Below are 27487 nucleotides of genomic sequence, written 5' to 3'. Positions count from 1 at the left end.
GGAAATTCTCTTACCCTGAACACCTGAGGGATTTTTTCATTCAATTGAGGGCTACAACCCAAGGCTCACCAAGTAACTGAGACTAATAGCCTCCAGGCAAAAAAAACAGAGGATAACTGAACCTTTCCTGAGCTTGCAAATCTACCCAGGAAAGTAAGGCTTGAAAGTGGTGTTTAATGCAGGTACTCCCATACTCATCCAAACCCAGTAGAGGGAGCCACAATCAGCGGAACACCAACACCCACAGGGAAAATTTGGCAGTCTCCAAAACCCATTGAGATAGCCAAAATGGTGAAACAAAGACTCTAATCCCAAATGAAAGAATAAGAGAACTCTACTGAAGATGAGCTAAATGAAATGCAGTTAAGCACGTTATCAGAGGTAGAGTTCAGAGCAATAATAATGAGGAAGCTCAATAGCATGAGTAAAAATATAGAAGCACTGAAAACCAACCAATTGGAAATGAAGAATGACAGCAGAAATAAAGAACACATTGGAAGGAATATCCAGCATAGTAGAGGAGGCTGAGGATTGGATCAGTGATTTAGAAGACAGGATAGAAAATATCACCCAATTAGAGAATCAGAAAGAAAAAACAATTAAAAAACAGGAAGACAGTCTAAGAGAACTGTGGAACAATAATGAAACATAACAACATCTGCATCATAGGACTTCCAGAAGAAGAAGAAAATGAGCAAGGGTTAGAGAATATATGTGAAGAAATAGTGACAGAAAACTTCCCTAACTTGGTGAAGAAAAAAGGCATACAAGTACAAGAAGCATAGAGAGCCCCAAGTAAGAAAAACCCAAAGAGGCCCACATCAAGACACATAATAACTAAAATACCAAAAATTAAAGACAAAGAAAGAATCCTAAAAGCAGCAAGAGATAAGCAACAGATTACCTACAAAGGAACTCCCATAAGGCTATCAGCTGATTTCTCAACAGAAACACTACAGGCCAGAAGAGAATGGCAAGACGTAATCAAGGTAATGAAAAACAAGGATCTGAATCCAATCTACTCTATCCAGCAATGCTATCATTCAAAATAGAAGGTGAAATAAAGAGCTTCCCAGACAAAAAAAAAAAAGGCTGAGGACATATATTAGCACCAAACCAGCATGGCAAGAAATATTAAAAGGACTGCTGTAATTAGTAGAAGAAATAGGAAGGCAAAGAACCCAATTAAAAAATGGGGAGAGGACCTAAATAGACACCTCTCCAAAAAGGACATATAAATGGCCAACAGACATATGAAAAAATGCTCACTGTCACTAATCATCAGAGAGATGCAAATTAAAACAACTATGAGGTATCACCTCACACCTGCCAGAATGGCTGCCATCAACAAATCATCACACAAGTGCTGGCGAGGGTGTGGAGAAAAGGGGACTCTAGTACACTGCTGGTGGGAATGCCGTTTCCTCATAAAATTAAAAATTGAACTGCCATTTGACCCAGTGATCCCACTTCTAGGAATATACCCTAAGAAGCCTGAAACACCAATCACAAAGAATATATGTACCCCTATGTTCATAGCAGCACTGTTTACAATTGCTAAGATCTGGAAACAGCCCAAGTGTCCATCAACGAATGAGTGGATAAAAAAAAATGTGATGCATATACACAATGGAACACTATGCAGCTGTAAGAAAGAAAGATCTTGTATCCTTTGAGATGACAATAAATTCATCAATGGTGTTCTTTATTTGTTATAATGTTTTTGATCCCTAGTATTTCCTTTTTATTCTTTCTTAGAATTTCCATCTCTCTGCTTTCAGCGGTTCCTGTAAACAGAGAGATGGAAATTCTAAGGAAGAATAAAAAGGAAATACTAGGGATCAAAAACATTATAACAAATAAAGAACACCATTGATGAATTTATTGGACTGGGCACAGCTAAGGAAAGAATCCCTGAGCTACAAAATTATCTCAATGGAAACCTGCATAACTGAAAAGTAAAGAGAACAAAGACAAAAAAAATAATATAATAACAGACTATGTGACAACTACAAATGGCATAACATACATGTAATAGAAAAGAATACTGGAAGGAAAAGAAAAAGAGAAAGCAACAGAAGACATATTTGAAATAATAACAACTGAGAATTTCCCTAAATTATGTCAGATACAAAACCAGATATCCAAAAAGTTCACAGGACACCAAAAAAGAAATGCAAAAAAAAAAAAAACCCTATACTTAGGCATATCATATTCAAACTGAAGAAAATCAAAGCTAGATAAAAAATCTTGAAAAAAGCCAGAGGGGAAAGAAATCTCACCTATAGAGGGGAAAAGGTAAAAATCACATCCTACTTCTCAGAAACCATGCAAGGAAGAAGAAAGTGGAGTGAAATATATTTAAACTACTGAGAGAAATGTAGACTCCTACAAAAGTATGCTTCAAAAGCAAAGAAGGTCATCAACAAAATGGTGGAGTAGAAAGTTCCAATACATGTCTCCCCCTCCACCAACAAAAACAATGAATAAACAACTGTCCAAGATGGCACTACAGAAGGACTCAACCCCTCCCAGGAACAGATTGAATACACATACACATTTAGAGCAATTCCTCCTGAGAGACAACTGAGGGGCAATTGAACAGGTCCTGCATAACAAACTAGAGAGAAGCAAGGTGGGAGGGGGGTGGGGGGCTGAGACTACATAGCGAAGGCTAGGGAACTTCCAGAGCTCTCCAGGATCTGGGGAAACCCTCTGGGATCTGAGAAACCAGTGAGAACCATTGTTTACATTCTCCTTAGACCTAGATAATGTGGGCGGGAGTGCTGTACAGGTGCTGTCCAAACTGCAAGATTGCCACAATGCATTCTGACCTGTCTTGATTTCACTCCAATGAGACCAAAAGGGCACCACAGCACATGTGCACCAGGCTGCCAAACCCAGACCCTACTCCAGCCACAGACAACCAAATTAACAGGGACCTGCCACACACATGTGCACACTGGGCCACCCCACACCCAACAGAGGAGCACCTAAACATATAAGGCAAAAATTAATAGACATAAAGGGAAAAATTGACAGTATTAAAATAATAGTAAAGGACACATGGCTAGTGTGGCTCAGTGGTTGAGCGTTGACCCAGGCACCAAGAGGTCGCAGGTTTGATTCTCGGTCAGGGCACATGCCCAGATTTGGGCCAAATCCCCAGTAGGGGACATGCAGGAGGCATCCAATCAATGCTGATGTCTCTCTCTCATCAATGTTTCTACCATTCTTTCCTCTCCCTTCCTCTCACTAAAATCAATAAAAACATTTTAAAAAATATAGGAGACTTTAATAACCAACTTACATCAATAAATATATCATCCAGACAAAAAAATCAATAAGGAAACTAAGTCCTTAAATGTCACATTAGACCAAATTGACTCTACAGATATTTATGGAATATTTCATCCAAAAACTACAGAATATACATTCTTTTTCAAGTGCGCATAGAACATTCTCCAAGACTGATCACATACTAGATCACAAGTTTCAATAAATTCAAAAAGACTAAAATCATATCAAGCATTTTTCCAACCACGACATTATGAAACTAGAAACCAACTACAAGAAGAAAACTGGAAAAAAACACAAACACGTGTAGACAAACAACATGCTACTAAATAAGCAAAAGATCAAAGGTAAATGAAAAAATACTTAGAGAATTGTTTTAGTTAAGTCATTTTTGACATAACATTTATTATCATTGTGGATCCAGTTGTCGGGTATTGGGTTATCAGTTCTTTGAAGAAATAAATTTTGAGGAGGTGTGGAAGGAAGGAATACATTTTATAAAATCTTACCATGAAGCTCATGACTAACCTTTGAATAGCAAGTGTTTTAAGTATGCTGTTAAGTATCTGTAATGTACAGTTAAGGGAATTACCGGACAGTGAAAGAAACGTGAGCTTGCCAAACAAGGATTTCATTGTAGATTTTCTCTTTATGTAAGATCTCTTTCAGTGATCTTAAAGAAACAAGTTATAGTTAAAGATTGAATGGAAGAACCTGCCATTGTTGTTCCACATCTGGATGTTGCTGTTTACATTCCTTTGTTGAGCCAATATCTTCATAAGCTTTTTGCAGGTATAAGTCGAACACTTCTGTTTCATGGTCAAGACAGATTCAGAGGCCATGGATACTGGCGATTGATTTATTCTGTCTTTTTCCATGACTGTATCTACTGCCTCGTCTTTAATTATAAGAAAAACCTGGAAAACCTACAAAAATGTGTTTTGTAGTTATCTTGGAATAATACAGAAAATATTGCTGTTATTTTTGGTGAAAAAAGTCAATTCCGTATAGTTTATTTCAACATAAATAAAATGTGAGTTTTGTTTAAAAAAATAAAAATAAATTTAAAAAATAAAATAAAAATGAAAACACAACTTCCCAAAGCCCATGGGATATAGCAAAAGCAGTTCTAAGAGGGAAGTTTATAGATACAGATCTACCCTAAGAAACAAGATAAGTCCCAAATAAACAACCTATCTTTACATTTAAAAGAACTATAGATCAAAGCAGAAATAAATGAAACAAAGATTGAAAAAAAAATAGAAAAGATCAATGAAATTAAAGCTGGTTCTTTGAAAGATAAACAAAATTGACAAACCTTTAGACAGACTCACCAAGAAAAAAAGAAAGGGTCCAAATAAATAAAATTTAAAAATGAAAGAGAAGTTACAACTGACAACATAGCATTATAAAGGATCATTAAAGAATACGACATTTGCCCAGCTGGTGTGGCTCAGTGGTTGAGCATCGACCCATGCACCAAGAGGTCGCCAGTTCGGTTCCTGGTCAGGGCACGTGCCCAGGTTGTGAGTCAAATCCCCAGTGGGGAGCATGCAAGAGGCAGACAATTGATGTTCTCGTCCATCAATGTTTCTATCTCTCTCCCCATGTCCCTTCCTCTCTCTCTAAATCAATAAAGAAAAAATAAATAAATAAACATGATGCATTAAAAAAAAAAAGACTACAATTATATGCCAATATAAGTACCCAATAGTAGAATCAAAGTCAGTAGTAACAAACCTGTAAAAGCTTCATATATTGAAATTATAAATGAAACAACTATACTTACTATGTTTAAAGATATAAATAGCAAATCTGAAATATCTAAAGTGAACAGGAAACTATAAAAAGTGACATAGCAGCCCTGGCTGGTTTGGCTCAGATGTTGGAGTACTGGCCTGAGGACCAGAGTGTCCCGGGTTCGGTTCCCACTAGGGGCACGTACCAAAAAAAAAAAAAAAGTGACATAGCAGACTTGAAAAGAATCAAATGTAGCTTCTAAATATAAAAATTGTAATAATCAAAATTTAAAACTCAGTGGTTAGGTATAATAACATCTTGGCCACAGCGAAAGAAAGTACTAGTGAAATAAAAGTTATGAAAAATTACACAGAATGTACCACAGAAAGTCAAAACATTAAAATTTAAAATAACCAAAAAGTAAGAGTCTGTTAGATACAGTGAGAATATTTAAGTTACATTTGTTCAAAGTCCCAGAAGGCAAAGAGAAATATAGTAAAGAAAATGTTAGAAGGTAATGACTAAGAATTGTGCAGAACTGATGAAAGTTTCAAACAATCATGAGGACTAGCAAATCCCAAGCAACAGAATTAAATCTACACCTACATACATCATAATTAAACTGTAAAAAAACAAAGATAAAGAGAAAAATCATAAGAGCAACCAGAGGGAAAAAAGACTGACACCTAACACTTAAAGAGAAACAATGAAAACCAAAAGACAAAGAATGTAACACGAAGAGAGAAAATAACTACTCACCTCCAATTCTATAGCCACTAAAATATCTCTCAAGAAAGATAATGAAATAATGACATTTCTAGACAGCAAAAACTTAGAGATGGTGTCACCAACAGACTCACAATATATGCAATTCTAGACCTCAGGCAGGCAGAATAGTGATACTGAGTGGAAAGTCTGAGATTCAAGAAGGAATAAAAAATAAAGAGAATAGTAAATATATAAATAAATATAAACAATATTTAATAAAATTTAACTATATAGAACAGAAATAATATGATCTAGTGAGATTAAACACAAGAATTAAAATGCCAGCAACATTAATGTACACATTGGGAACATGGTACATGGAATTCAAGTGTTTTGAGGTCTTTATATTATTTATAAGAACAATAAAGGTTCTGTTCAACTTCAGACTTGGGATAATTTAAGACTACACATTGTAGGATAACTCAAAATTGCACTTTATGGACTACACTTCTATGTAGGATGTAGTATATTGGAATGGACCAATGTTCCTGTCAAAACAACTAAAGAAACTGGAAACTGAGCTGATGTTTCTGCAGATACTTGTTACCTGGAAGTACTTGCTGATTCGGTAACTCTGGACAAGATGTTGAAAATCTGAGTTTTGCCCAGGCAAAGAGCTGTTGTTAGAAAACAGAATAAATAGCAGAGGTTTCAAAGATCTTGCAGGACTGAAGATAGGGATCTCAAAAGCACAGTCAGTTTTTCCCCTGGGACATTTACCAAATTTCGAAACTATAAGATAAAGGCTAAAAGCTAGGCAGAAAGCTTTAAAAGAGCAAAGCACACATTCTGTCAGTCTTGTGGTACCAAGGAGATAAGGACTGGTAATATTCAGGACATATAAGAGAGAGCATGACCACACCAGGCTCTCAGTGCCCTAGAAGGCTGCATCCTAGGAGCAAACCAAGAACATACTGACCCTTACTACTCTAAATGCCCAGAATAGAAAAGGAAAATAGTATTATCTGGAGCCTCTATAATTTTTTTTACCATAATGTCTAACATTCAATAAAAAATTACTAGGTATGTCAAAAGACAATGAAAATCAAGGTAATTTTGCCTTTCTTTTATAATACAATTTATAATTTATGATACAATGTCTTGTAATACCTTCAAGTCATTATTTGAAACACCAAAGAAAATAGTTCTGTAGATATGAAAATTTTATATTTATAAAATGGCAAATAACAAAGAATTTACCATTATTTCTAAAATCTCTGGAAAAAAGTAAATTTTATCCTTCTCTAGATATTATAACTACAATTCTCATTATTGCCCATAGAGAATACTCATTAAATCTTATTTATTACACATAAATACTTATCAGCACTAATGTTTACTCCATCCCCTTAAACATTTCATCTTACTGAGAACATACAGTTTCAAATCTAGCTTCCAATATCAACACCTACCGTACTTTCCAGCTTCCCTCAAACTTGTACTTTTTTCTCACTGTGTATTTTGTTTCTCTTACATGTCATAACCTTAATAATTCTAGCTTTAAAAAAACAAAGTATATGAAAACACTTTGAAAACTATAAATCTCCACACAAATTGAATGGCATTTATTATTATTACTATTAATTAACATATAAAAAGCCTGGATTTTTTTTAATACTTTCAATTAATTGCCATGAATATGTTGCTTTTTTAACAAGATAGAATCAGAAATTAACCTTTATGTAAGCTACTAAAATAATCCAAATTCCAAAACTAAATGTAACAAAACAGTATGTTATTCTTTTAATATGTTTCTAATTTTTCTCTTATATATATATATATACACGTGTGTGTATATGTGTGTGTGTATGTGTGTGTATGTGTGTGTATGTGTGTGTATGTGTATAGTTTTTAACAGAATGAATTTCCTTAAGGTAATAATGAAAAGGTCATATGAAATTAGATATACAGAGAATCACAGAATTCTTGAGGCCTATTTAGATACTAGTTTCTTTAACTAATAAAATCAGGTTTTGAACATGATTCTTAAGGCTGTTTTTAGTTCTGTGCATGATTCTGTACCAGCTAACCACATAGCTATAACACCGTTGCAGTAAATTTTTCATTGAGTTAAATCAATGGTACAAGTAATTTAAAAATTAAGTGCTTTAATAGAGTTGCAGGTGATAGGCTATATTTGCACTATCAGGCCTTGATTATAAAACAGAAGATCACGAGACATAAAAATGAGTTTTTTTTCTTCCCATAAAAATTGAGTACATATTAGAAAAAGTAAATTAACTTAATCAGGTAAATTAAAACATGCTATTAAAACCTGGAAAATTCTGACAGTACACCAATGACTCATACAAACACCAATAATAAGGAGCAAATAACCTTTGTGCTACATGCAAATAGGGGACCTTTGTACATTTGACGACCTAGATACAGAAAGGTAGTTTCTGTTAGAATAAAAGAAAAAATAGTGTTAATGATCAAAAGTGTATGCTCACCTTGTAAAAATTCCTCCTTGCAAGCAGTGAAGTAGAAGAAAACAATGCTGACTTTCTAGACCTGCTTTCTTTAAATCGGCCTTGAACCAAGAATAACTAAAACACTGGACCACAAGTGTTCCAAAGAGCATAAAGCATACTGTTAAAACACCAAAAACATATTGTCCTTCATGGAAAAACCTAACAGATACCCAGATGTCCACAATTAAATCGGTTATATAGATTATGATGCCAAGAACGGACATCATAAAATTTGATTTAGTATATTTCATTATAAATCACTATAGCTCTTGGTTGTTTACTTTCTTCTCTTATACAGAAAGGAGGGAAAAAACAGCTTTAGTACAGTACTGAATTTTATTTTCACTCACTAAATCTATCTAGAATAATAAATATTATTAAATTGGAATACCAAAATCAAATTGACTAATTTTAACTTTCTTTTCTAAATCTCTAATCTAGGTTCAGTGTTATAAGGCTTTATTCAATCTTCTGTTTCACAATGATCTTCATTACAGATGACAATACCTAAAATAAAACATACATATATGTACATATAAGATTCTAAAACTCTTGGATATAATATTAAAAACTCTAGGTCACGACTTTATCAATGCTCTATTTTTTTTTTTCATCCTCACCCGAGAACATCCTTTCATTTTTTGTTCAGATAGAATGGGAAGGAGAGAGAGAGAGAACTATCAACATGAAAGGGACACATCGAGTGGCTGCCTCCCGTACAACCCAACCAGGGCCGGGGACAAACCGCAACTGAGGTACATGCCCTTAGCGGGAACCGAACCCGGGTCTCTCTGGACCACAGGCCAATGCTCTAACCACCAAACCAAACCGGTCAGGGCTTAATAATAATATATTATCACCAAATATAGTTCTTACAATAGCTTTGGGAAAGTAAAGTCTCAGCAATATACTAACAAATTGACAACTTCCTCTCAGACTATTTACCTTTTAAAAAGCTTAACCTAGTTCCCTCTGCTCTTCACATGGGAAGATGGCTGTCTGCAAACCAGGAAGTGGGCCCTTACCAGACACTAGGTCTTGGACTTCCTGTCTCCAAACCTAAGTTTCTTCTCAGAGATGCTTCTTCTGGAAAAGGCTTCTCTACCCCAACTCTCATCTACTTGTCAACTAGAAAGCCTTAAACTCACCCCTAGAGATGGATTCCTCAGATTAAACATTGTCCTCTATTAAAATGCAGATAACTTGCCCTGTCCAGTTTGGCTCAGCAGATAGAGCGTCGGCCCATGGACCAAAGAGTCACTGGTTCAATCTGGTCAAGGGCACGTACCTCGGTTTCCGTTCATCCAGGCCCTGGTCAGGGTCATGAGGGAGGCAACCAGTCCACGTGTCTCTCTCATATCAATGTTTCCCCGCCCCCAGCCCCACTCTAACTGAAGATAAATGGAAAAATATCCTCAGGTGAGGATTAAAAAAAAAGAAAGAGCCCTGGCCGGTTTGACTCAGTGGTTAGAGCGTCGGCCTGCGGTCCTGAGAGACCCGGGTTCGGTTCCCGCTAAGGGCGCATACCTCGGTTGCAGTTTGTCCCTGGCCCTGGTCAGTTGTGCGGGTGGCAGCCACTCGATGTGTTCCTTTCACATCGATGTTTCTCTCTCTCTCTCTGTTCCTCTCTCTCCCTCCCACTCTACCTGAACAAAAAATGGAAAAATGTCCTCGGGTGAGGATAAAAAAATAAAATTAAAAAAAAGAAAGAAAGAAAATACAGGTATCTTCTAAAATGAGTCACATATGACCATAAATTAGTATCATTTGTAATTTTTAAATTTTTTAAATTGATAACTATCAAGGTACTGAAGGAATAAAATAGCACTGTAGTCTCCAAACACTTTTGATTATACATCTTTATTAGTAAAAAGCTAATATATGAGCTATGTCCACATATATATGCATATGTATGTATGTATACATATATATAATTACTGTCAATTCACACATTTTAATAAACAATTTTATATACATTTTAAAATAAAATAAAAAGCTTAACCTACTCACAAAGGTCTTTATCATAGGACCATTTATATTGGCAAAACTTTGGAAATAATCTAAATATGTCAGCATAAAGAATTGGTAAAGTAAATAATGGTAGATTCATATAATGGAATATTAGAAAGCTACAAAAATATATTTTAACAAGGTACAATAGCTATGAAAACTTTTAATATGCTTTTGACTCAGAAATTCCATCTAGGAATCAAGCCTAGGGAAATATTCACAAATGTGCACAAAGATATATATGCTCTTTTCAGAACTTTTATACAACAGCAAAAAAACTGAAAGCTACCTAAATGACAATTGAGAAGCTTAGTTCTACAACTTACGGTACCTTCATACTAAAGAATACACCATGCAACATTTAATAAGAATAAAGTAGCTTTGTGTAACCTGATTTTAAAAGACCTTTAAGACACATTAAGTGAAAAAAACAAGTGCCAGACAGATAAATATAGAATTTGTGGTTTTTAATTATATATGGAGAGGGAAAAGGGTTCGAAGTAGGAAGCAAAAGCAACTTCAATTAAATATACTTTTCATTGTTTAAGGTTTTTCTTTTGTTTGGTTTTTTTTTTATCCTCACCCGAGGACATTTTTCCATTTTTTGTTCAGGTAGAGTGGGAGGGAGAGAGAGGAACAGAGAGAAAGAGAGAAACATCGATGTGAAAGGAACACATCGAGCGGCTGCCACCCGCACAACCGACCAGGGCCTGGGACAAACTGCAACCGAGGTACGCGCCCTTAGCGGGAACCGAACCCGGGTCTCTCAGGACCGCAGGCCGACGCTCTAACCGCTGTAGCCAAACCGGCCAGGGCTGTTTGAGGTTTTTTACAATAGATTTGTATTCATATATTGCATAATTTCTTAAAATGAAAACAACAATAAATGATACTTATAAAGAATTTCAATAACTGGAGAAAACTTTTATGCTACTGATGATAGATAACATTTGCTTAGCACAATGTGCCAGGAATTGAACTAAATGTTGCATATGAAATGTCCCTATTTGCCCTTGCCAGTTTGGTTCAGCAGTTGAGCATTAGCCTGTAGACCAGAGAGTCCTGAGTCCTGGGTTCAGTTCCCACTAGGGGCACGTACCACCAAAAAAAAAAAAGTCCCCATTGTCCCCATTTAATTCTTTTTTTTTAGTTAGTTAGTTTGTTTTATTTTATTTTTTTATTAATTTATTTTTGTTACAGATGTTTCTCCTTTTTTCCCCACTGACACCCCCCATTTAATTCTTACATCAAACTTGAGAGGTAGATACTACTATTATGATTTCTATTTTATAAATGTGGGCTGAATGCAATCTGCAGATGAGATTTGTCTGACTCAGTGGTGTTCTTTTAATTTTCCTAATTAATTGCCAACATTTCATATAAAAATCCAGAATTTTCACTGCTATTTTAACAACAACAACAATAAAGATCTGCTACACTAGACTACCATTCCTCCATTAGCAGTGGGTGTCCCCTAATTGGAGCATGCTCTCTCAAGTTCACCACAGTAGCCAGCCACCCCACTTCAGTCATTTCAACAACTCCGTCTCAATGCTAATGCAGCTACCTACTAGCTGTGTGTCCTTAAACATGTTCTTTTATCTCTTTATGCTTTATTTTCTTCATCTGAAATACAGAGATTATAATGGTATATACCTCACACAGGGTTGTTTTGAAAATTAAGAAGGATAATTCATGTAACACATATAAACTTCGAGAAAAGTACTTGGCACACAGTGCTCAATAAATGTTAGTTACCATCAGTGCCTACCTGCCTACCTGATCCCTGTAAGAATCTCAGTTTGAAATATGTGACTTAACCTTCAATAATATTAAGTGAAAAAGTACTATGGTATGATCTCAAAGCTGTGAAAATGCAAAGAAAATATGACTAGAAAAATACAAAATGTTAACAATGGTTTTATTTGTTGAATTAATGGTTTTATTTGTTGAATTAATGGTGTCATTCTTTTTCTATATGTAGGGACAGAATTATTTCCCTGCAAAATTATGTTAGAATTCTACTACTCAATATGACTGTATTCTAATCCCCAATAGGCCTTTAAGGAGGTAAATAAGGCTAAAAGGTCATTATGATGGGGCCTGAATCCCATAAGACTGGTGTCCCTATAAGAAGAGGAAGAGACACCAGCTTTCTATCTCCCTCGCCATACCCCACCCCCGACATACACACACAGGAAATGCACGGGAGGATACAACAAGAAAGCAGCCTCCTGAAATGGAAGGAGAGCAGCCGCACCAGAAACCAACCCTACTAGCACCCGAGTGTGGGATTTCCAGTCTCTAGAACTGTGAGAAAATAAATTTTTGTTGTTTAAGCCACCCAGTCTGTGGTATTCTGTTATGACAGCTTGAATAGACTAACACCCTGTATGTTCTATAAAGAACATTTATTACTTTAAAAACCAGGAGGGAAAAGTGTTACTAAAAACACACACAATTTAATACTTACAGTGTTCTTGCCATTTTACCACTATAACTATTTCATTTAAAAGTCTTCAGAATAGTATTAAAAGGTATTTCACTCTTCTTACAGAAAAAAAAAGTTCATAATTACCACTTTTTCTGTCAAGAATGTTGTAGCCAACAGGATGAAACAAATAATTTTAAAATGTAAGTTTTTCCAACCTAGCAGGCCATGAATTTTTCAGCAGTAGGTTTCTTATCTTAAAATGAAAAATACCGCCCTGGCCGGTTTGGCTCAGCGGTTAGAGCGTCGGCCTGCGGTCCGGAGAGACCCGGGTTCGGTTCCCGCTAAGGGCACGTACCTCGGTTGCAGTTTGTCCCCGGCCCTGGCTGGTCGTGCGGGTGGCAGCCACTCGATATGTCCCTTCACATCGATGTTTCTTTCTCTCTCTCTCTCTTCCTCTCTCTCCCTCCCACTCTATCTGAACAATAAATGGAAAAATGTCCTCGGGTGAGGATAAAAAAAAAAAAAGAAAAAGAAAAATACCATGCCCAACCATACCAAAATACCACACCATAAGCATGAATTTTAGTAGAATGAGATTTAATCAGCAAGTTCTGTTCAATTGAATTAATTAAATATTTACTTGGAACCCACCATGTGCTGTTTTAGGCTCTTGGGATATATCAAGTGACAAAACAGACAAAAATCCCTGCCTCTGTGGAATTTACACCTTAGCAGAGAAAGATAGTCAATTAATCATAAAATAAATAAATTATTATATTCAAAGGTAATAAGTGCTATGGAGAAAAACATAGAGCATTTTAAGAGAGATGAGGAGTTGAGAGTAGAAGCAGGTACATCATGGGTTGCAATTTTAATTAGAATGATCAGAGCAGGCCTCAATGCAAAGGTGACATTTCAGTAATGAAATCTGTCATGTGGATATCATGAAAAAACTTTCCAAGTGGAAGGAACAGCTAGTTCAAAAGTGTAATGCACTACATTTTGAGTACATCCTCCAAAAACAAAAGTTCCACAAAATATTGGCAGAGATTCCTTAGCATTATTTTACTGGCTGTGTTTAACGTGTATCCAAGTCCTATTCTAACATAATTCTAAAAAATAAAATTTCTTAAGCTTTTCTATGTAGGGACAAAAAGTATTGCATACATAGTGGAAGAGTAGATAGTAATAATAGTAGCTACCATTTCTGAACGTTTACTACATGTAAACTGCTTTACATATATTATTTCATTTAATCCTTACAAATCCTTATAAGAAGGGTATTATTGGCCCCATTTTACAGATCAGGAAACTGAGTTTAGAGATATTGGGTGTTTAGGTGAGTTATCTCTAATGAGCAAACTGTTTTTATTGTTTTGTCTGTTTGTTTGTTTTATTAATCTTCACCCAGGGATAGTTTTTTCATTCATTTTTAGAAAGTGGAAAGGAGGGAAGGAGGAAGGGGGAGAAAGAGAGAGAGAGAGAGAGAGAAACATCAATGTGAGAGAGACACTCTGATTGGTTGCCTCTGGAACAAGCCCCAACCAGGACTGGGGATCAGACCTGCAACCCAGGTACAAGCCCTTGACTGGGGATCAAACCTGCGACCCTTCAGTGCACAGCCAATGCTCTAATCACCGAGTCATGCTGGCCACGGCAGCAAACCATTTTTTAATTGTAGATGATTTCCTTAGAATTACAGAGTATAATACTTAAGCACTCCATAGGTGTATTTCTTTCTTTCTTAATATATTTTCTTTGATTTTTTTTTTTTTTTTTTTTAGAGAGAGAGATGGAAACATCAATGTGAGAGAGCGAGACATTGATCGGCTGCCTCCTGCACGCCCTCTTCCAGGGATGGAGTCCAAAACCCGGGCATGTGCCCTGACTGGGAATCAAACTGGAACCTCTTAGTCCATGGGACAATACTCCACTGAGCCACACTGGTAGGGCCATACATGCATTTCTTAATCACTCTCCCCACAAAGAGAGCTTCCTTTACCTGGTATGGATATGGAAAACACTAGCAGTTTTGAGTCAAGTTTTATAAGATGGGGAAAATAATTTTGAAGAAACTTATTAATTGTATAATTGGTATAATATCAGACTCAAAAAAACTAATCTGATACGACTACTTCTGTATTCCTAATTTAGTGAGGCAGGGACATAACGCCAACTGGAAAGAAACCTACACAGTAAGGTAATAACTATAGCAGCTCTCACAAAGAGGGCCCGTAGCTCTTTCAATAACCACATGGTTATATAACTTGTATGAAGGACAGTTCATTTCTATTCTTACAGTTGATCACTATTCCAATACCAGCTTACGAGAAATAAAGCCATTTACAAAATTTGACTTCCTAGGGAACTTGTGACACTAATTTAATATTACACTTTCAATCCAATTTCATTCAGAGGTCAACCCAGTTGTATGGCTGGCTTCCTGGTTGCCAGCTAAAATATATAACCTTTGCCCACTGTACATGATCTCTTTGCAATAAAGCAGATATTTAAAAAGTAAAAACTAGGAGACTTCCATTTGTCAATCAAATTTAACACACATAAGATACAGACTTACTTGTCAAGTGTAAAAAGGCTTCTTTAATTCAGTCTCTTCTAGAAAATTCTCATTTCTTTTATTTCTTCTTCACTGAAAACAGGTATCATTAAAGGGTTTGTAAACCTTAAAGACCAAAGACTAAAATGAAACTGAAATCACCTGTTAGTCATATGTGGGATAGTCTAATCTGGTGATAACAGAGTGATTCATTGTGACTACAGTACAACCTTTTATGACATTGGGGAAAGGAATAACATGGCTTCTATTATAGGCTGACTAGGTTACAAGCTTTTACTGTATTTATCAATTAAGTTTTAAGAAAATACAATTTTTCTCACAGCATATCCAAGTGAACACGTCATGTTTGAAAGAAAGAAAAAGAGATTTTTGAATTTGAAATACTCTGATAATGAATTTTCAAAATATCATTAAGTTAGCCCTACCTACTTTTTCAAATTGTATACCTTCTCAAAGCCTATGCCAAGAACATATGATTGTTGGTTTCCGTTCCCAAAAACACCCACTAAATTTCTTCTATTTCCAAGCCTGTCTATAACGCCCTTCTACCTCCACCTACCTGATGAAATTCTATCAATCCTTTAAGAATCAACTCAAAATCCATCACCTTTAAGCTTTCCCAGATCTTCCCAATCAATTTGATTCTCCCCTTCATACTTGCAATCACATCACTTTAGCTTCTCCTCTAGGATTTACCCAAATATGCATTAAAATAAGACCATGCATATCTCCTTTCTGATTATGAATGTCTAGAAAGAGCCTACTATCTTTCATTTTTAACACCACACACACACACACACACACACACACACACACAACGTCTACAAGAATACTTTGCAGCCCTGGCCGATTTGGCTCAGCATTTAGAGCGTTGGCCTGTGGTTCAGAGAGACCCAGGTTCGGTTCCCACCAAGGGCATGTACCTCAGTTGCAGTTTGTCCCCGGCGCTAGTCGGTTGTGCGGGTGGCAACCACTCGATGTGTCCCTTTCACGTCGATGTTTCTCTCTCTCTCTCTCTTCCTCTCTCTCCCTCCCACTCTATCTGAACAAAAACAAAAACAAAAAAATGTCCTCAGGTGAGGATTAAAAAAAAAAAGAATACTTTGCATGTTGTAGGCAGATGATAAATGACTGCAAATGGGACTGGACAGAATGTAAAAATCATTGGTCTTACTTCTTGGAGAGGAAGTTAACCTTCAAGTCACATTGCTAAGTATATCAACAAATACTCAATTTTATATCTGTAGCCGAGATCTCCCATCTGAGCTAAACTCACATATCCAACTACCTATAGGTATCCTTTCCAAGATATCCCCCAATCACCTCAATTTCAACTTATCTAAACAAAGTTCACTATCCATTCGTTGTTCCTGCTCTTCTGCTAATGTCTCCTTGTATGACTCCACTCAAGTCACTCAACTACTTTTTTTTTTAATCCTCACCCAAGTATATGTTTTCATTGATTTTTAGACAGAGAGGAAGGGAGGGAGGAAGGAGGGAGAAAGGAAAAGAGAGAGAAACATCCATAGGTTACCTCTCATACTCGCCCTGACAAGGGATCAAACCAGCAACCTAGTTATGTGCCCTAACCAGGAATCAAACCCGCCTTTTGGTGTAGGGATGACGTTCCAACGATCTGAGCCACCTGACCAGGGCAAGTCACTTAACTTTTAAATTATTTGTTGGGTCAATTTCTTCATCTGTCAAATGAAGAGCTTGGCAGTTATTAAATAAAATCGAGATGGTAGGCACAAAATGAAATTCTAATTTTAAAAAAAGCTAAGGGTTAAGAGCTTGGAGCTGCCTGCAAGTCTCAGGAAGAGCACCAGGGTGCAGAAATTACTGCCCCGCCCTCTTCTCAAAGGTTCTGCTGATTCTCCAGCAGAGAGTTCTTAGGATGAGGGAAGGAGGAGGTCGCTTCCTGCCTGAATAGCCATTAATTCATGGTGACAAATACGTAAATATTGGTGAGCTGATCTTCCTGACATAGGGATTTTGATGGTTATTCCGAGCATTTTTTTAAAGGCCCATTGCTTACCTTCCCTTTGCAAAGGGGTTAATTTACATGATTATTTCAGTGAAGGTCTTTGAAACACTTTGCCATTAAAAGGACATCTTTGCGACTCAAGGCAAAAAAGTGTGTCACACATAACACAGGTGTGTCTTTCCAGAAATGTGGAATATTAAACTGCTGATCTGTAAAATAAACTTTTTTCAATTTTTAACATTGCTTATATTCGTTATGATATTTTATGTCTCTTACATAAAATCCAAGAAAGCCCATTCTTTCCCGAGTTAGCATCTTCTTAACTGGTATGCTTTTTCTTACTCACTAAGGAGAACTAACTATACAACCGTGTCTTCTTTGCTTTGGCTGCCAGGGACCTCAGGCTTTGTTCTCATCGGCAATACTTTTGTTTATCTTGCGTGTCTGGCATAAGTTATCCTCCTCCACTCTCTTTTCCTGCTTCTTTTGCTAGGTCTTTTTATTATAGTTTTAATGGGCTGAATTTTATTAAAATAAACATTTTATGAATTAATAGGAAATGGTCTTTTTCTTCAGAAATATCTACCAAAAAAAAAAAAAAAAGAATGTTAAAAATGCTTGTACTAAATTTTGGCACTGTGTCCATTTCTCATTTTTTGGAAAAGAGATGGGCTGGGGGAGCGGATGTGTTCTCCGTACTCTTGTCAAAGCTGAATGAACCTGACCACAGGATCTGCGTGTTTAAAACAGGGAGCGGTGGTGAACCCTGGGGCGGTCAATCCGCTGAACCCGGTTCCGGCCCAAGGCCGACCGCGCTCGGGCAGCCGGGAGCACGGGAGGCCGGTGCTGCGGGGGTTAAAGGAGAACCAGTTGACCAAGAGCACTTAGCAGGTGGAAAGCGCTTGGTACACATTACTTACAACTGTTACGAAAGATAAACAGGTTACTCCTCACACACACACCCCCCAGTGCCCGCAAACCTGCCGAGCCCGGCTTCCCGGGATTTAGAACCCATTAACTACCTGCAACCTGCCTGCTGCCCTTTGCTCCATCACAAGATTTCTCGATTTAAAATGTCCCCCGCCCTGGATGAACTCCCTGCCCGAGCATCAACTCCCGGGAAGGCACCTGGCTCTGTGACAAGAGAAGCTGTCAAACCCGGCTTCGCCTCAGGCCGCTTCACGCCCCGCCCAGGGAAACGCCCTCGCGCCGCCGCTCTAGAAGCCCGTGCGCAGTCACGTGGCTTCTGGCCCCGCCCCAGCTCAGAGGCTGATCCCTCCCCGCCCCACCTCCCCGCTCCGCTCCGCTGGCGAGGCGACACGTGACCTCTGGCCCCGCCCCCGGCGTAGAGGCTGATCTCTCTCCGCCTCCAGTCAGGTGACTGCTGGCTCTGCCCGCGGCCTACCTGCGGTTTCCACGCTCGAGTCCGACCGTAAACTACGCGCGGACCGGAGGCAAACGCGGAGATGGCAGCCACTCTGCAGCGCATCGAGCGTCTGTCCAGTCGAGTGGTGCGCGTCCTGGGCTGTAATCCGGGTCCCATGACCCTGCAGGGTACTAACACCTACCTGGTAGGGACCGGCGCCAGGTAAACACCCCTCGCATTCCCACCCCCCACCACACACACACGCCCGCGGAACATGCAGAGCTGGGGCTCCGATCACTGCTTGCCGTGGACCGGCACAACCAGAACCTGCCGCAGGTCACTGGTTGCCGTGGACCGGCACAACCAGAACCGGCCGCAGGTCACTGGTTGCCGTGGGCCGGCACAACCAGAACCGGCCTCAGGTCACTGCTTGCCGTGGACCGGCACAACCAGAACCGGCCGCAGGTCACTGCTTGCCGTGGACCGGCACAACCAGAACCGGCCGCAGGTCACTGGTTGCCGTGGACCGGCACAACCAGAACCGGCCGCAGGTCACTGGTTGCCGTGGACCGGCACAACCAGAACCGGCCGCAGAGGCCCAGATCTCGGACCTCCCCTAAATTACGACCGCCAAGGGTGGTAACTTCTCTAGTTTACAAGTTGCTGGGGGAGAAATGATTTTTTTAAAAAAACTTGCTGTTTAATTAAAAAAAAAAAAAAACTTGCTGTTTTTGAAACCCAGTTTGTTTTGCTTTGATGTTGAATGCCAGGGTGAGCATGTTTAAATGGTTGAGAAATTAGTATCGTCCGGACTTTTTAAGAATCCAGGAAAACGTTGATTTGGCTCACCTTCTGACTTTCACTCGTGTTTTGCCCAGAGTGTAACTGCCCCTTCACAAAAGCAATTGTACTGAGGTCTTTTTATTAACTCAGCAGCAGAGGGCAGAGTTGTCTTGCTTCCAAGTTGCTGGAGTTGGGTAATTGGAAAAAGCACCACCACACCACCCACCCCCAGCCCTTGGGAAAGAAGACATTACTAGTTTTGTTTTTGTTTGCTACTATTGTGTGGCCTTATTTAGGTTATTTTGCGGATGGAATAACCTATCTCTGTTTCTAAGATTTTTTTCTCTTGTTCAGCTGCATTCTGTTTAATGCAGAAATGAAGAGATGTGGTTTATTGCACAATAAGTGCATTGGACAGCTTTTGTGTACTTAAAATAACTTAGATATGCAAAATAGAAATAAGATATAGTTTTCTGTAAGTAGAGAATTTAACTGTGTAGTCAAGATGTGTTACAATTAATAAAATACACTTGAATACTAAATAGTTTAGCAAGTATAGTTTACTGAATTTTTATGTGAAGTACCTACTATATTCGCCTTTTTCCAGCATATCAGAATTTTCAAGTCAAGTAGGCAAAAGGTGAAGTCCAGAGCAAACAAGGCAGGGTCAGTTAGGAACAACAGTTTTAGGCTGCCTCTAGAATTTAGAAGAACAGAGAATTAGGTAGAAAAAAGTAACTGATATCTAGGGTAGAGTCTTTCTTGGCTGGGACTTGCTCACCCCAGGAAGCCCATAGGCATTTTCATCTCTTCAGTATGCCATCTTAGTTCTAAAGTCAGTACCTAAGATGAAAATTGCATATAGTCAAAATTACCCTGGAAAGTCTCCATATGGGAGATCAGTTTCTCAGTAAGTTCAACAGAGCCTGCTTTTCTCCCAGCGATGAAACAGATGGCTAGTTCCATTTGAAAACCAGATGAAGAAGTCAGCTTGTGTTTAGGGGCCATGTTGTATGAAAATACATACTGTGTCTTTAAGACACTAGAATCAGGCTCAATGTATAAACTGTTTGTACTAAAAGAGACATAAAGAACCTGAAACTGACTGAGATTCATAGTCTCCCATCTTACATAAACTCATGGAGTGGAATGGCCCGTGGAATCACTCGTGTATGAGAGAGATGATGAGTCCACATAGTTGAGCTAGAATAGGTTAATGTACAGATGATACTGCTCTATAAAGTAGAAGTCAAGTGGCTAGAAATGATTAATTGAATCCAAATTAGAGGTTCTTATATTGGTAGCCACCTGTTCCACTGCACAAAACAGTTCTAAGATCACAGGTAGTTTCTATTATCACCAAATCCAATGGCATTTTTCCATTCCTATTTATTTGAATTTCGATATCTTGATCCTGTTGACCACTCCTTGATCTACTAACACTGCTTTCTCCTGGCTTCTTACCCCTCTAGCTGCTCTTTTACAGTCTCCTTTATAGAATCATCCTCTTTACCCGATCTTTTACGTGTTTGAGTTCCTCAAGATGTAATCCTAGTCTTTCTTCTGTTCTCATGCTGTATTCTCTACCTAGGTGATCTAGTTTACTTCCTTGGATTCACCTATTATCTGTTCATTAATAACTCCCAAATTTAGATAAGAGTGCCAGTTCAGTTCATACTTGATCTTCAGACCAGGGTTGCCAACTACTTTCTTAAGTCTCAATTTGGATGACTCTCAGTATTTCCCAAACTGAACTTACAGACTTTTCCACTAAACTTGATGTTCTTCCATCCATATGTCCATATCTTAGTGAACAGAATCATCCTCACATTTGTTCAAGGCCAATACTTAAGGACACTCCTTGACATTTTTCTTGCACACACACCTAAGCCATTAAGAAGGCAGTATGTTTTTTTTTTAATGTCTGTTTGTTATTTTAACATTAAATTAGGCCCAGCTGGCATGGCTCAGTGGTTGAGCATCGACCCATGCACCAAGAGGTCACCGGTTCATCCCGGTCAGGCCAATGCCCAGGTTGTGGGCCCAATCCCCAGTGAGGGGCATGCAGGAGGCGGCCAATCGATGTTCTCTCATCGATGTTTCTGTCTCTCTCTTGCTCTCCCTTCCTCTCTCTCTCTCTCTAAAATCAATAAAGAAAAAAAAATTTTTTTAACAAAAAAAAAACCACTAAATTAGAAGACATAACTGCTTTTAATAATTCAGATATACCCAAGTCTGAAGTATCCATAAATTACTAGAATGTTTATTAAAAATACTAGGATATCTAATGTCTTCTGAGTAGATGAAGCAGTATATCTTGAATGGAGAAGTCATTGGACCTTGCATCTGAATATCTAGTGCTTCCCAGCACTGCCTGTGGTTGGGGCCTGGAACAAATCACTCAGCCTTTCTGAAGACTAGATTCCTCTGCTGTAAAATAAAATAATAATAATAATACCTCCCTAGAGTTGATCTGAGGGTCAAAGAGATAATAAATATGTGAAAGTGCCACATGTTAATTTAAATTGCTATGTCGGTCAGTGTAAGATGTTACATTGTAAGATGCTCTCCCAATCAATAGGTTCCCTTTTCTTTTATTGATAGTTTTCATTTTGTTGTTGGTTTCCTTTGCTGTGCAAAGTTTTTTTTAGTTTGATGTAGTTCTATTTGTTTATCTTTGCTTTTGTTGACCTTGCCTGAGGAGACAGATCCAAAAATATTGCTAACAGTGATGTCAAAAGAGTTTACTGCCTAAGTTTTCTTCTATAGATTTTATGGTTTCTGGTCTTACATTTAGGTCTTTAATCCATTTTTAGTTTATTTTTGTATGTGGTATAAAAAAATGCTCCAGTTTCATTCTTCTACATGTAGATGTCCAGTTTTCCCAATACTACTCACTTATTGCAGAGATTGTCTTTTCCTATTGTATATTCTTGCCTCATTTGTTTGTATATTAATTGACTATATATCAAGGATTTATTTCTGGGATCTCTATTCTGTTCCATTGACTGATATTGTCAGTTTTTATGCCATGCCATACTGTTTTGATTACTCTAGCTCTGTAGTCAAACCAGAGAGCATGATACCTCCAGTTTTGTTTTCTTTCTCAAGATTCCTTTGGCTATATAGTGTCTTGTGGTTACATACAAATTTCAGGATTATTTTTCTAGTTCTATGAAAAATGCAACTGGTTATTTGATAGAGATTGCATTAAATCTGTAGATTGCTTTGGGTAGTATGGACATATTGATAATATTCTTCTAATTCATAAGCACAGTTTATCTTCACATTCATTTGTTTCATTTTCAGTTTCTTTCATCAATGTCTTACAGTTTTTTAGTACAGGTAACACCTCCTTGTTTAAATTCATTCCTAGGTATTTTATTCTTTTTGATGCAATTTTCAATGGAATTGTTTTCTTAATTTCTCTTTCTGATAGTTCGTTGTTAGTGTATAGGAATGCAACAGGTTTCTGTATATTAATTTTGTATCCTGCAACTTTACTGACTTTATTAGTTCTAATAGTTTTTTGGGTTTTTTTTTATTCTCACCCGAGGACATTTTTGCACTTATCTTCAGATAGAGAGGGAAGAAGTGAGAGAGAGAGAGAGAAACATCGATATGAAAGAGACACATCAATTGGCTGCCACCCACACAACCCTAACTGGGGCCAGGGCAAGCTGCAACCGAGGTACGTGCCCTTAGCAGGAACCGAACCCGAACTCTCTAGTCCACAGGCCAACACTCTAACAGCTGAGCCAAACTGGCTAGGGCTAATTCTAATAGTTTTTTTATGGAGTCCTTATGGTTTTTTATAAATAGTATCATGTCATCTGCAAATAGGGACTGTTTTATTTCTTCCTTTCCAATGTGGATGCCTTTCATTTCTTTTTCTTGTCTGATTGTTTTGTCTTGGACTTCCAAAACTATGCTGAATAAAAGTGGTGAGAGTGAGCATCATTGCCTTGTTACTGATCTTACAGGAAATGCTTTCAGCTTTTCACCATTGCATATGATGTTATCTATGGATTTGTCATATATGATTTTTATTATGTTGAGGTATGTTTCCTCTATGTTCATATTGTTGGGAGTTTTTCTCATAAATGGATGTTGAATTTTGTCAAATGCTATTTCTGCATCTATTGAGATAATCATGATTTTTATCCTTCATTTTTAAAATGAGGTGTATCATATTGACTAATTTGTGGATATTGAACCATCTTTGCATCCCTGGAGTAAATGCCACTTGATGGTGGTATATGATCCTTTTAATGTGTTATAGAATTTGATTTTCCAGTATTTTAGATTTTTGCATCTATGGTCATCAGGGATATGAGCCTATAATTATCTTTTTTTTATAGTGTCTTTTTCTGATTTGGGTATAAGGGTAATGCTGGCCTCATAGAATGACTTTAGAAGTATTCCTTTCTCTTCAATTTTTGGGATAGTTTTGCGAAGGATAGATATTAACTCTTCCTTAAATGTTTGGCAGAATTCACCTGTGAAACCTTCTTGGACTTCTGATCTTGGACTTTGGTTTGTTGGGAGTTTTTAATTACTGGTTCAATTTCATTACTAATAATTGGTGTGTTGAGATTTTCTGTTTTATCCTGAGTCAGTCTTAGGACATTGTTTCTAGAAACTTTTAGGTTGTCCATTTTGTTGCTATATAATGTTCATAGTAATCTCTATGATCCTTTTTCTGAGATGTCAGTTGTTACTCCTCTTTCATTTCTAATTTTATTTATCTGTGCCCTCTCTTTTTCTTGGTGAATCTGATTGAAGGTTTATCAGTTTTGTTTGTCTTTTCAAAGTACCAACTCTTAGTTTCATTGATCTTTTCTATTGTTTTATTTTAGTCTCCATTTCATTTATCATTACTCTGACTTTTATTATTTCCTTCCTTCTACTTACTTTTGGGTTTTGTTCTTTTACTAGTTCTTTTAGATGTAAAGATAGGTTGTTTATTTAGGATTTTTCTTGTTTCTTGATGTAGGCTTGTATCACTGTAAATTTCCCTTTTATTAAAATTGCTTTTGCTGCATACCACACATTTTGGAACCTTGTGTTTCCAATTTTATTTGTCTCAGTGTATTTTTTTTTATTTTCTCTTTGATTTCTTCCTTGACATAGTTTTTTTAGTTGCATATTGTTAATCTCCAAGTGTTTGTCTTTTTTTCAGTTTTCTTCTTATAACTAATTTATAGTTTCATATCATTGTGGTCAGAAAAGATGCTTGATGTGATTTGTCTTAAATTTGACCAGACTTGCTTTATGATCTAACATGTGATCTATCCTGCAGAATGTTTCATGTGCACTTGAAAAGACTGTATATTCTGCTATTTTGAATTCAGTGCTCTCCATATATCTATTAATTCTGACTGGTATAACGTGACATTTAATGCCAGTGTTTCCTTATTGATTTTCTATTTTGATGATCTATCCACTGGTGTACATGGGGTATTAAATTTCCCTACCATTACTGGATACTGTTGATTTCTCCCTTTATGTCTGTTAATATTTGCTTTATGTATTTAGTTGCTTCTATGTTGGGTACATAGGTATTTTCAAATGTTAGATCCTCTTATTCAAATGATCCCTTTATCATTGTGTGAGGCCCTTCTCTGTCTCTTGTTACAGTCTTAGTTTTAAAGTCTATTTTGTGTAATATAAGTATTGCTACCCCAGCTTTCTTTCTATTTCTATTTGCATGGAATATCTTTTCCATTGCCTAACTTTAGGTATGTCTTAAATCTGAAGTGATGCCCGAACCAGTTTGGCTCAGCAATTAGAGCCTCGGCCTGCAGACCAAAGGGTCTCAAGTTCGATTCCCAGTCAAGGGGATATACCTGGGTTGCGGGTTCAACCCTGGCCCTGGTCAGGGTCGTGTGGGAGGCAACCAATTGATATTGCTCTCTCACATCACTTTCTCTCTACCTATTCCCCTCCCTCCCTTCCACTCTATCTAAAAAAATCTGAAGTGAGTCTCTTATGGGTAGCATATACATGGGTCTTTATATTTTTATCCATTTAGACACTCTGTGTCTTTTTTTTGTTTGTTTTTATTGATTTTTTTTTTGAGAGAGAGAGATACATTAATATGAGAGAGAAACATCTATCAGCTGCCTCCCATACTCCCCCTACTTGGGATTGAGCCTGCAGCCTGGGCATTTGCCCTGACCGGAAATTGAACCAGGACCTCTCAGTCCATGGAACAATACTCAGTCCGTTGAGCCACTCCAGCCAGGCGACACCCTGTCTCTTTTGATTGAAGCATTTACTTTTAAAGTAATTATTGATAGGTATGTACTTATTTCCTAAATGTTCTTTAAATCATCTCCTCCTTACATTTCCATTGCCAACAGGATCATATAATGCATTCTTGGGAAAGTATAATCAATTGGTCTCCCTGACTCCAGATGGGACAGTTATAACATTGTGTACTTGTAAAGTAGAGCCACTGCTCTACACAACTTATGATGTAGCTAGAAGCCTGTGGATCATAAAGCTACTGCCCTTCCCCCTGCAAGTGGGCAGTTTGTTTTTGAGTCTCAGGGAAGTGGGTCAGGGAAACAAACCATCCAGTATAAAATAGCCATCCAGTTACTGCATGTCATTTACTTCCATTTTAATGTTCTGCAAAATGATTTCTGTTATCTATCACTGTTATTGTTATTGTTTATTTTCACAGCTTTCCCTTCCCACCCTCAACCTGAATGTAAAAATATGTAGCACACAGTAGATAATTAGGAACAATATTGATAAATTAATAAATGAAGGAATGACTCAGTCTTTTCATCAAGACTAATCATCTTTCCCATGCTTGAATTAGGGAGATGTTACTATGAAACAACATAAATTACGAAGTTTATTAATTGGATTTTGAAGAGAAAATGTCACCCTCATTTCTTTAGTTCAGGGAAACTTCATAGAGAAAGACCATCATTTCATAAAATAGTGACAAAGGGAAAACTATATGAAGGTTCAGAACCACAAGCAGAAAAATAATAATATGGTTGTCTAAGTAAAGAAACAGCAGCTCAGACATTTCCTCCATGCTTTTCTGTTTTCTGTACTTTCATTTTCATATGTAAGGGAGCCAATGTAATACTTCAGGGATAAGTTTTGTATGTAGTGCAGAAGACTAGATTTCTTTAGAGATGCCATTGAATCAGATTCTGTTATGTCTTTGAGACATTTGAGGATATTGTAAAAGAACTCAAAGGCAGAATGGATAAAAGCACATAGTTTATGTGCCAGAATATCTTGGTTTGAATACTGGTTCTGCCATTTATTTGCAGAATAACCTTGGGCAAGTTACTTAATTTCTGCATATAATAATGAAATACCTACCTTAAATATTTGTTATGAGGAATACAATGGTTAAATTGAACACTTTGGAATAGTGCCATATTTATTTTGTGCTAGGTAAGTGTTCAATATTATTGCTATTATTCCTTGTTCAGACTTACATGTAGCCATAAGAACTTTCTTAAAGTGAGATTACTATAGTTAAGCTGAAGTAACATACAGCTGGTTTTGAAAGCAAAGCAATTTATGCAGTTCCTTAAATGTAAATTATCTGTGAGGAATATGGTAATATTAACTGTTTCAATTGTGTGATCATCTTCCATTTAACTTTCAGGAGAATCCTCATTGACACTGGAGAACCAGCAATTCCAGAATATATCATCTGTTTAAAGCAGGCTCTGAATGAATTTAGCACAGCAATCCAGGAAATCATAGTGACTCATTGGCATCGCGATCATACTGGAGGCATAGGAGATATTTGTAAAAACATTGATAATGGTAAGCAGAATACATTCATTAAGCTCATTGAAGAAACCTACGTTTTCAGAATAATTTCCGTTACAGAGCTAAGTAAGCTAGTAAACAATTTGCTGAATATTTACTTTTAAATGGTACTTTTAGAAATTAATATAACCCCCAAAAAATAGAAAAGAAAAACTAGAAATGAATATAACTTGAATACTGTGACCATTTTTAACAAGGGAAAAAGTAAAAGTCCTATTTTCTATTTCATATCTCT

The 27487-nt window shown here is 37.3% G+C and overlaps 2 protein-coding genes across 3 annotated transcripts in view; one reads left to right on the top strand and one right to left on the bottom strand.

Annotated features, from left to right (window-relative positions):
• XKR9 (XK related 9) overlaps positions 1–15375 on the bottom strand; it is a 30586-nt gene extending 15211 nt beyond the window's left edge. The window contains exons 1-3 of one of the 2 annotated variants that reach the window (XM_036264175.1): positions 15302–15375; positions 8259–8786; positions 6353–6422 (exon numbers count right to left, since the gene is read on the bottom strand). In XM_036264175.1, coding sequence (XP_036120068.1) covers positions 6353–6422; positions 8259–8530 — 342 coding nt within the window. In that variant the 5' untranslated portion in view covers positions 8531–8786; positions 15302–15375. The remainder of the gene's footprint in view (positions 1–6352; positions 6423–8258; positions 8787–15301) is intronic. The other variant, XM_036264174.1, reaches the window with a different exon arrangement.
• A 3302-nt stretch (positions 15376–18677) lies between these two features.
• LACTB2 (lactamase beta 2) overlaps positions 18678–27487 on the top strand; it is a 33281-nt gene continuing 24471 nt past the window's right edge. Inside the window, exons 1-2 of the mRNA XM_036264093.1 lie at positions 18678–18876; positions 27083–27246. Of these exons, the coding sequence (XP_036119986.1) occupies positions 18755–18876; positions 27083–27246 (286 nt within the window). The 5' untranslated portion in view covers positions 18678–18754. The remainder of the gene's footprint in view (positions 18877–27082; positions 27247–27487) is intronic.

The sequence above is a fragment of the Molossus molossus genome, unplaced genomic scaffold (genome assembly GCF_014108415.1).
Source record: "Molossus molossus isolate mMolMol1 unplaced genomic scaffold, mMolMol1.p scaffold_m16_p_16, whole genome shotgun sequence".
NCBI classification, from domain to species: domain Eukaryota; kingdom Metazoa; phylum Chordata; class Mammalia; order Chiroptera; family Molossidae; genus Molossus; species Molossus molossus.
Note: the sequence above shows the minus strand (reverse complement) of the source record. Positions and strands in the feature narration are given on the sequence as shown.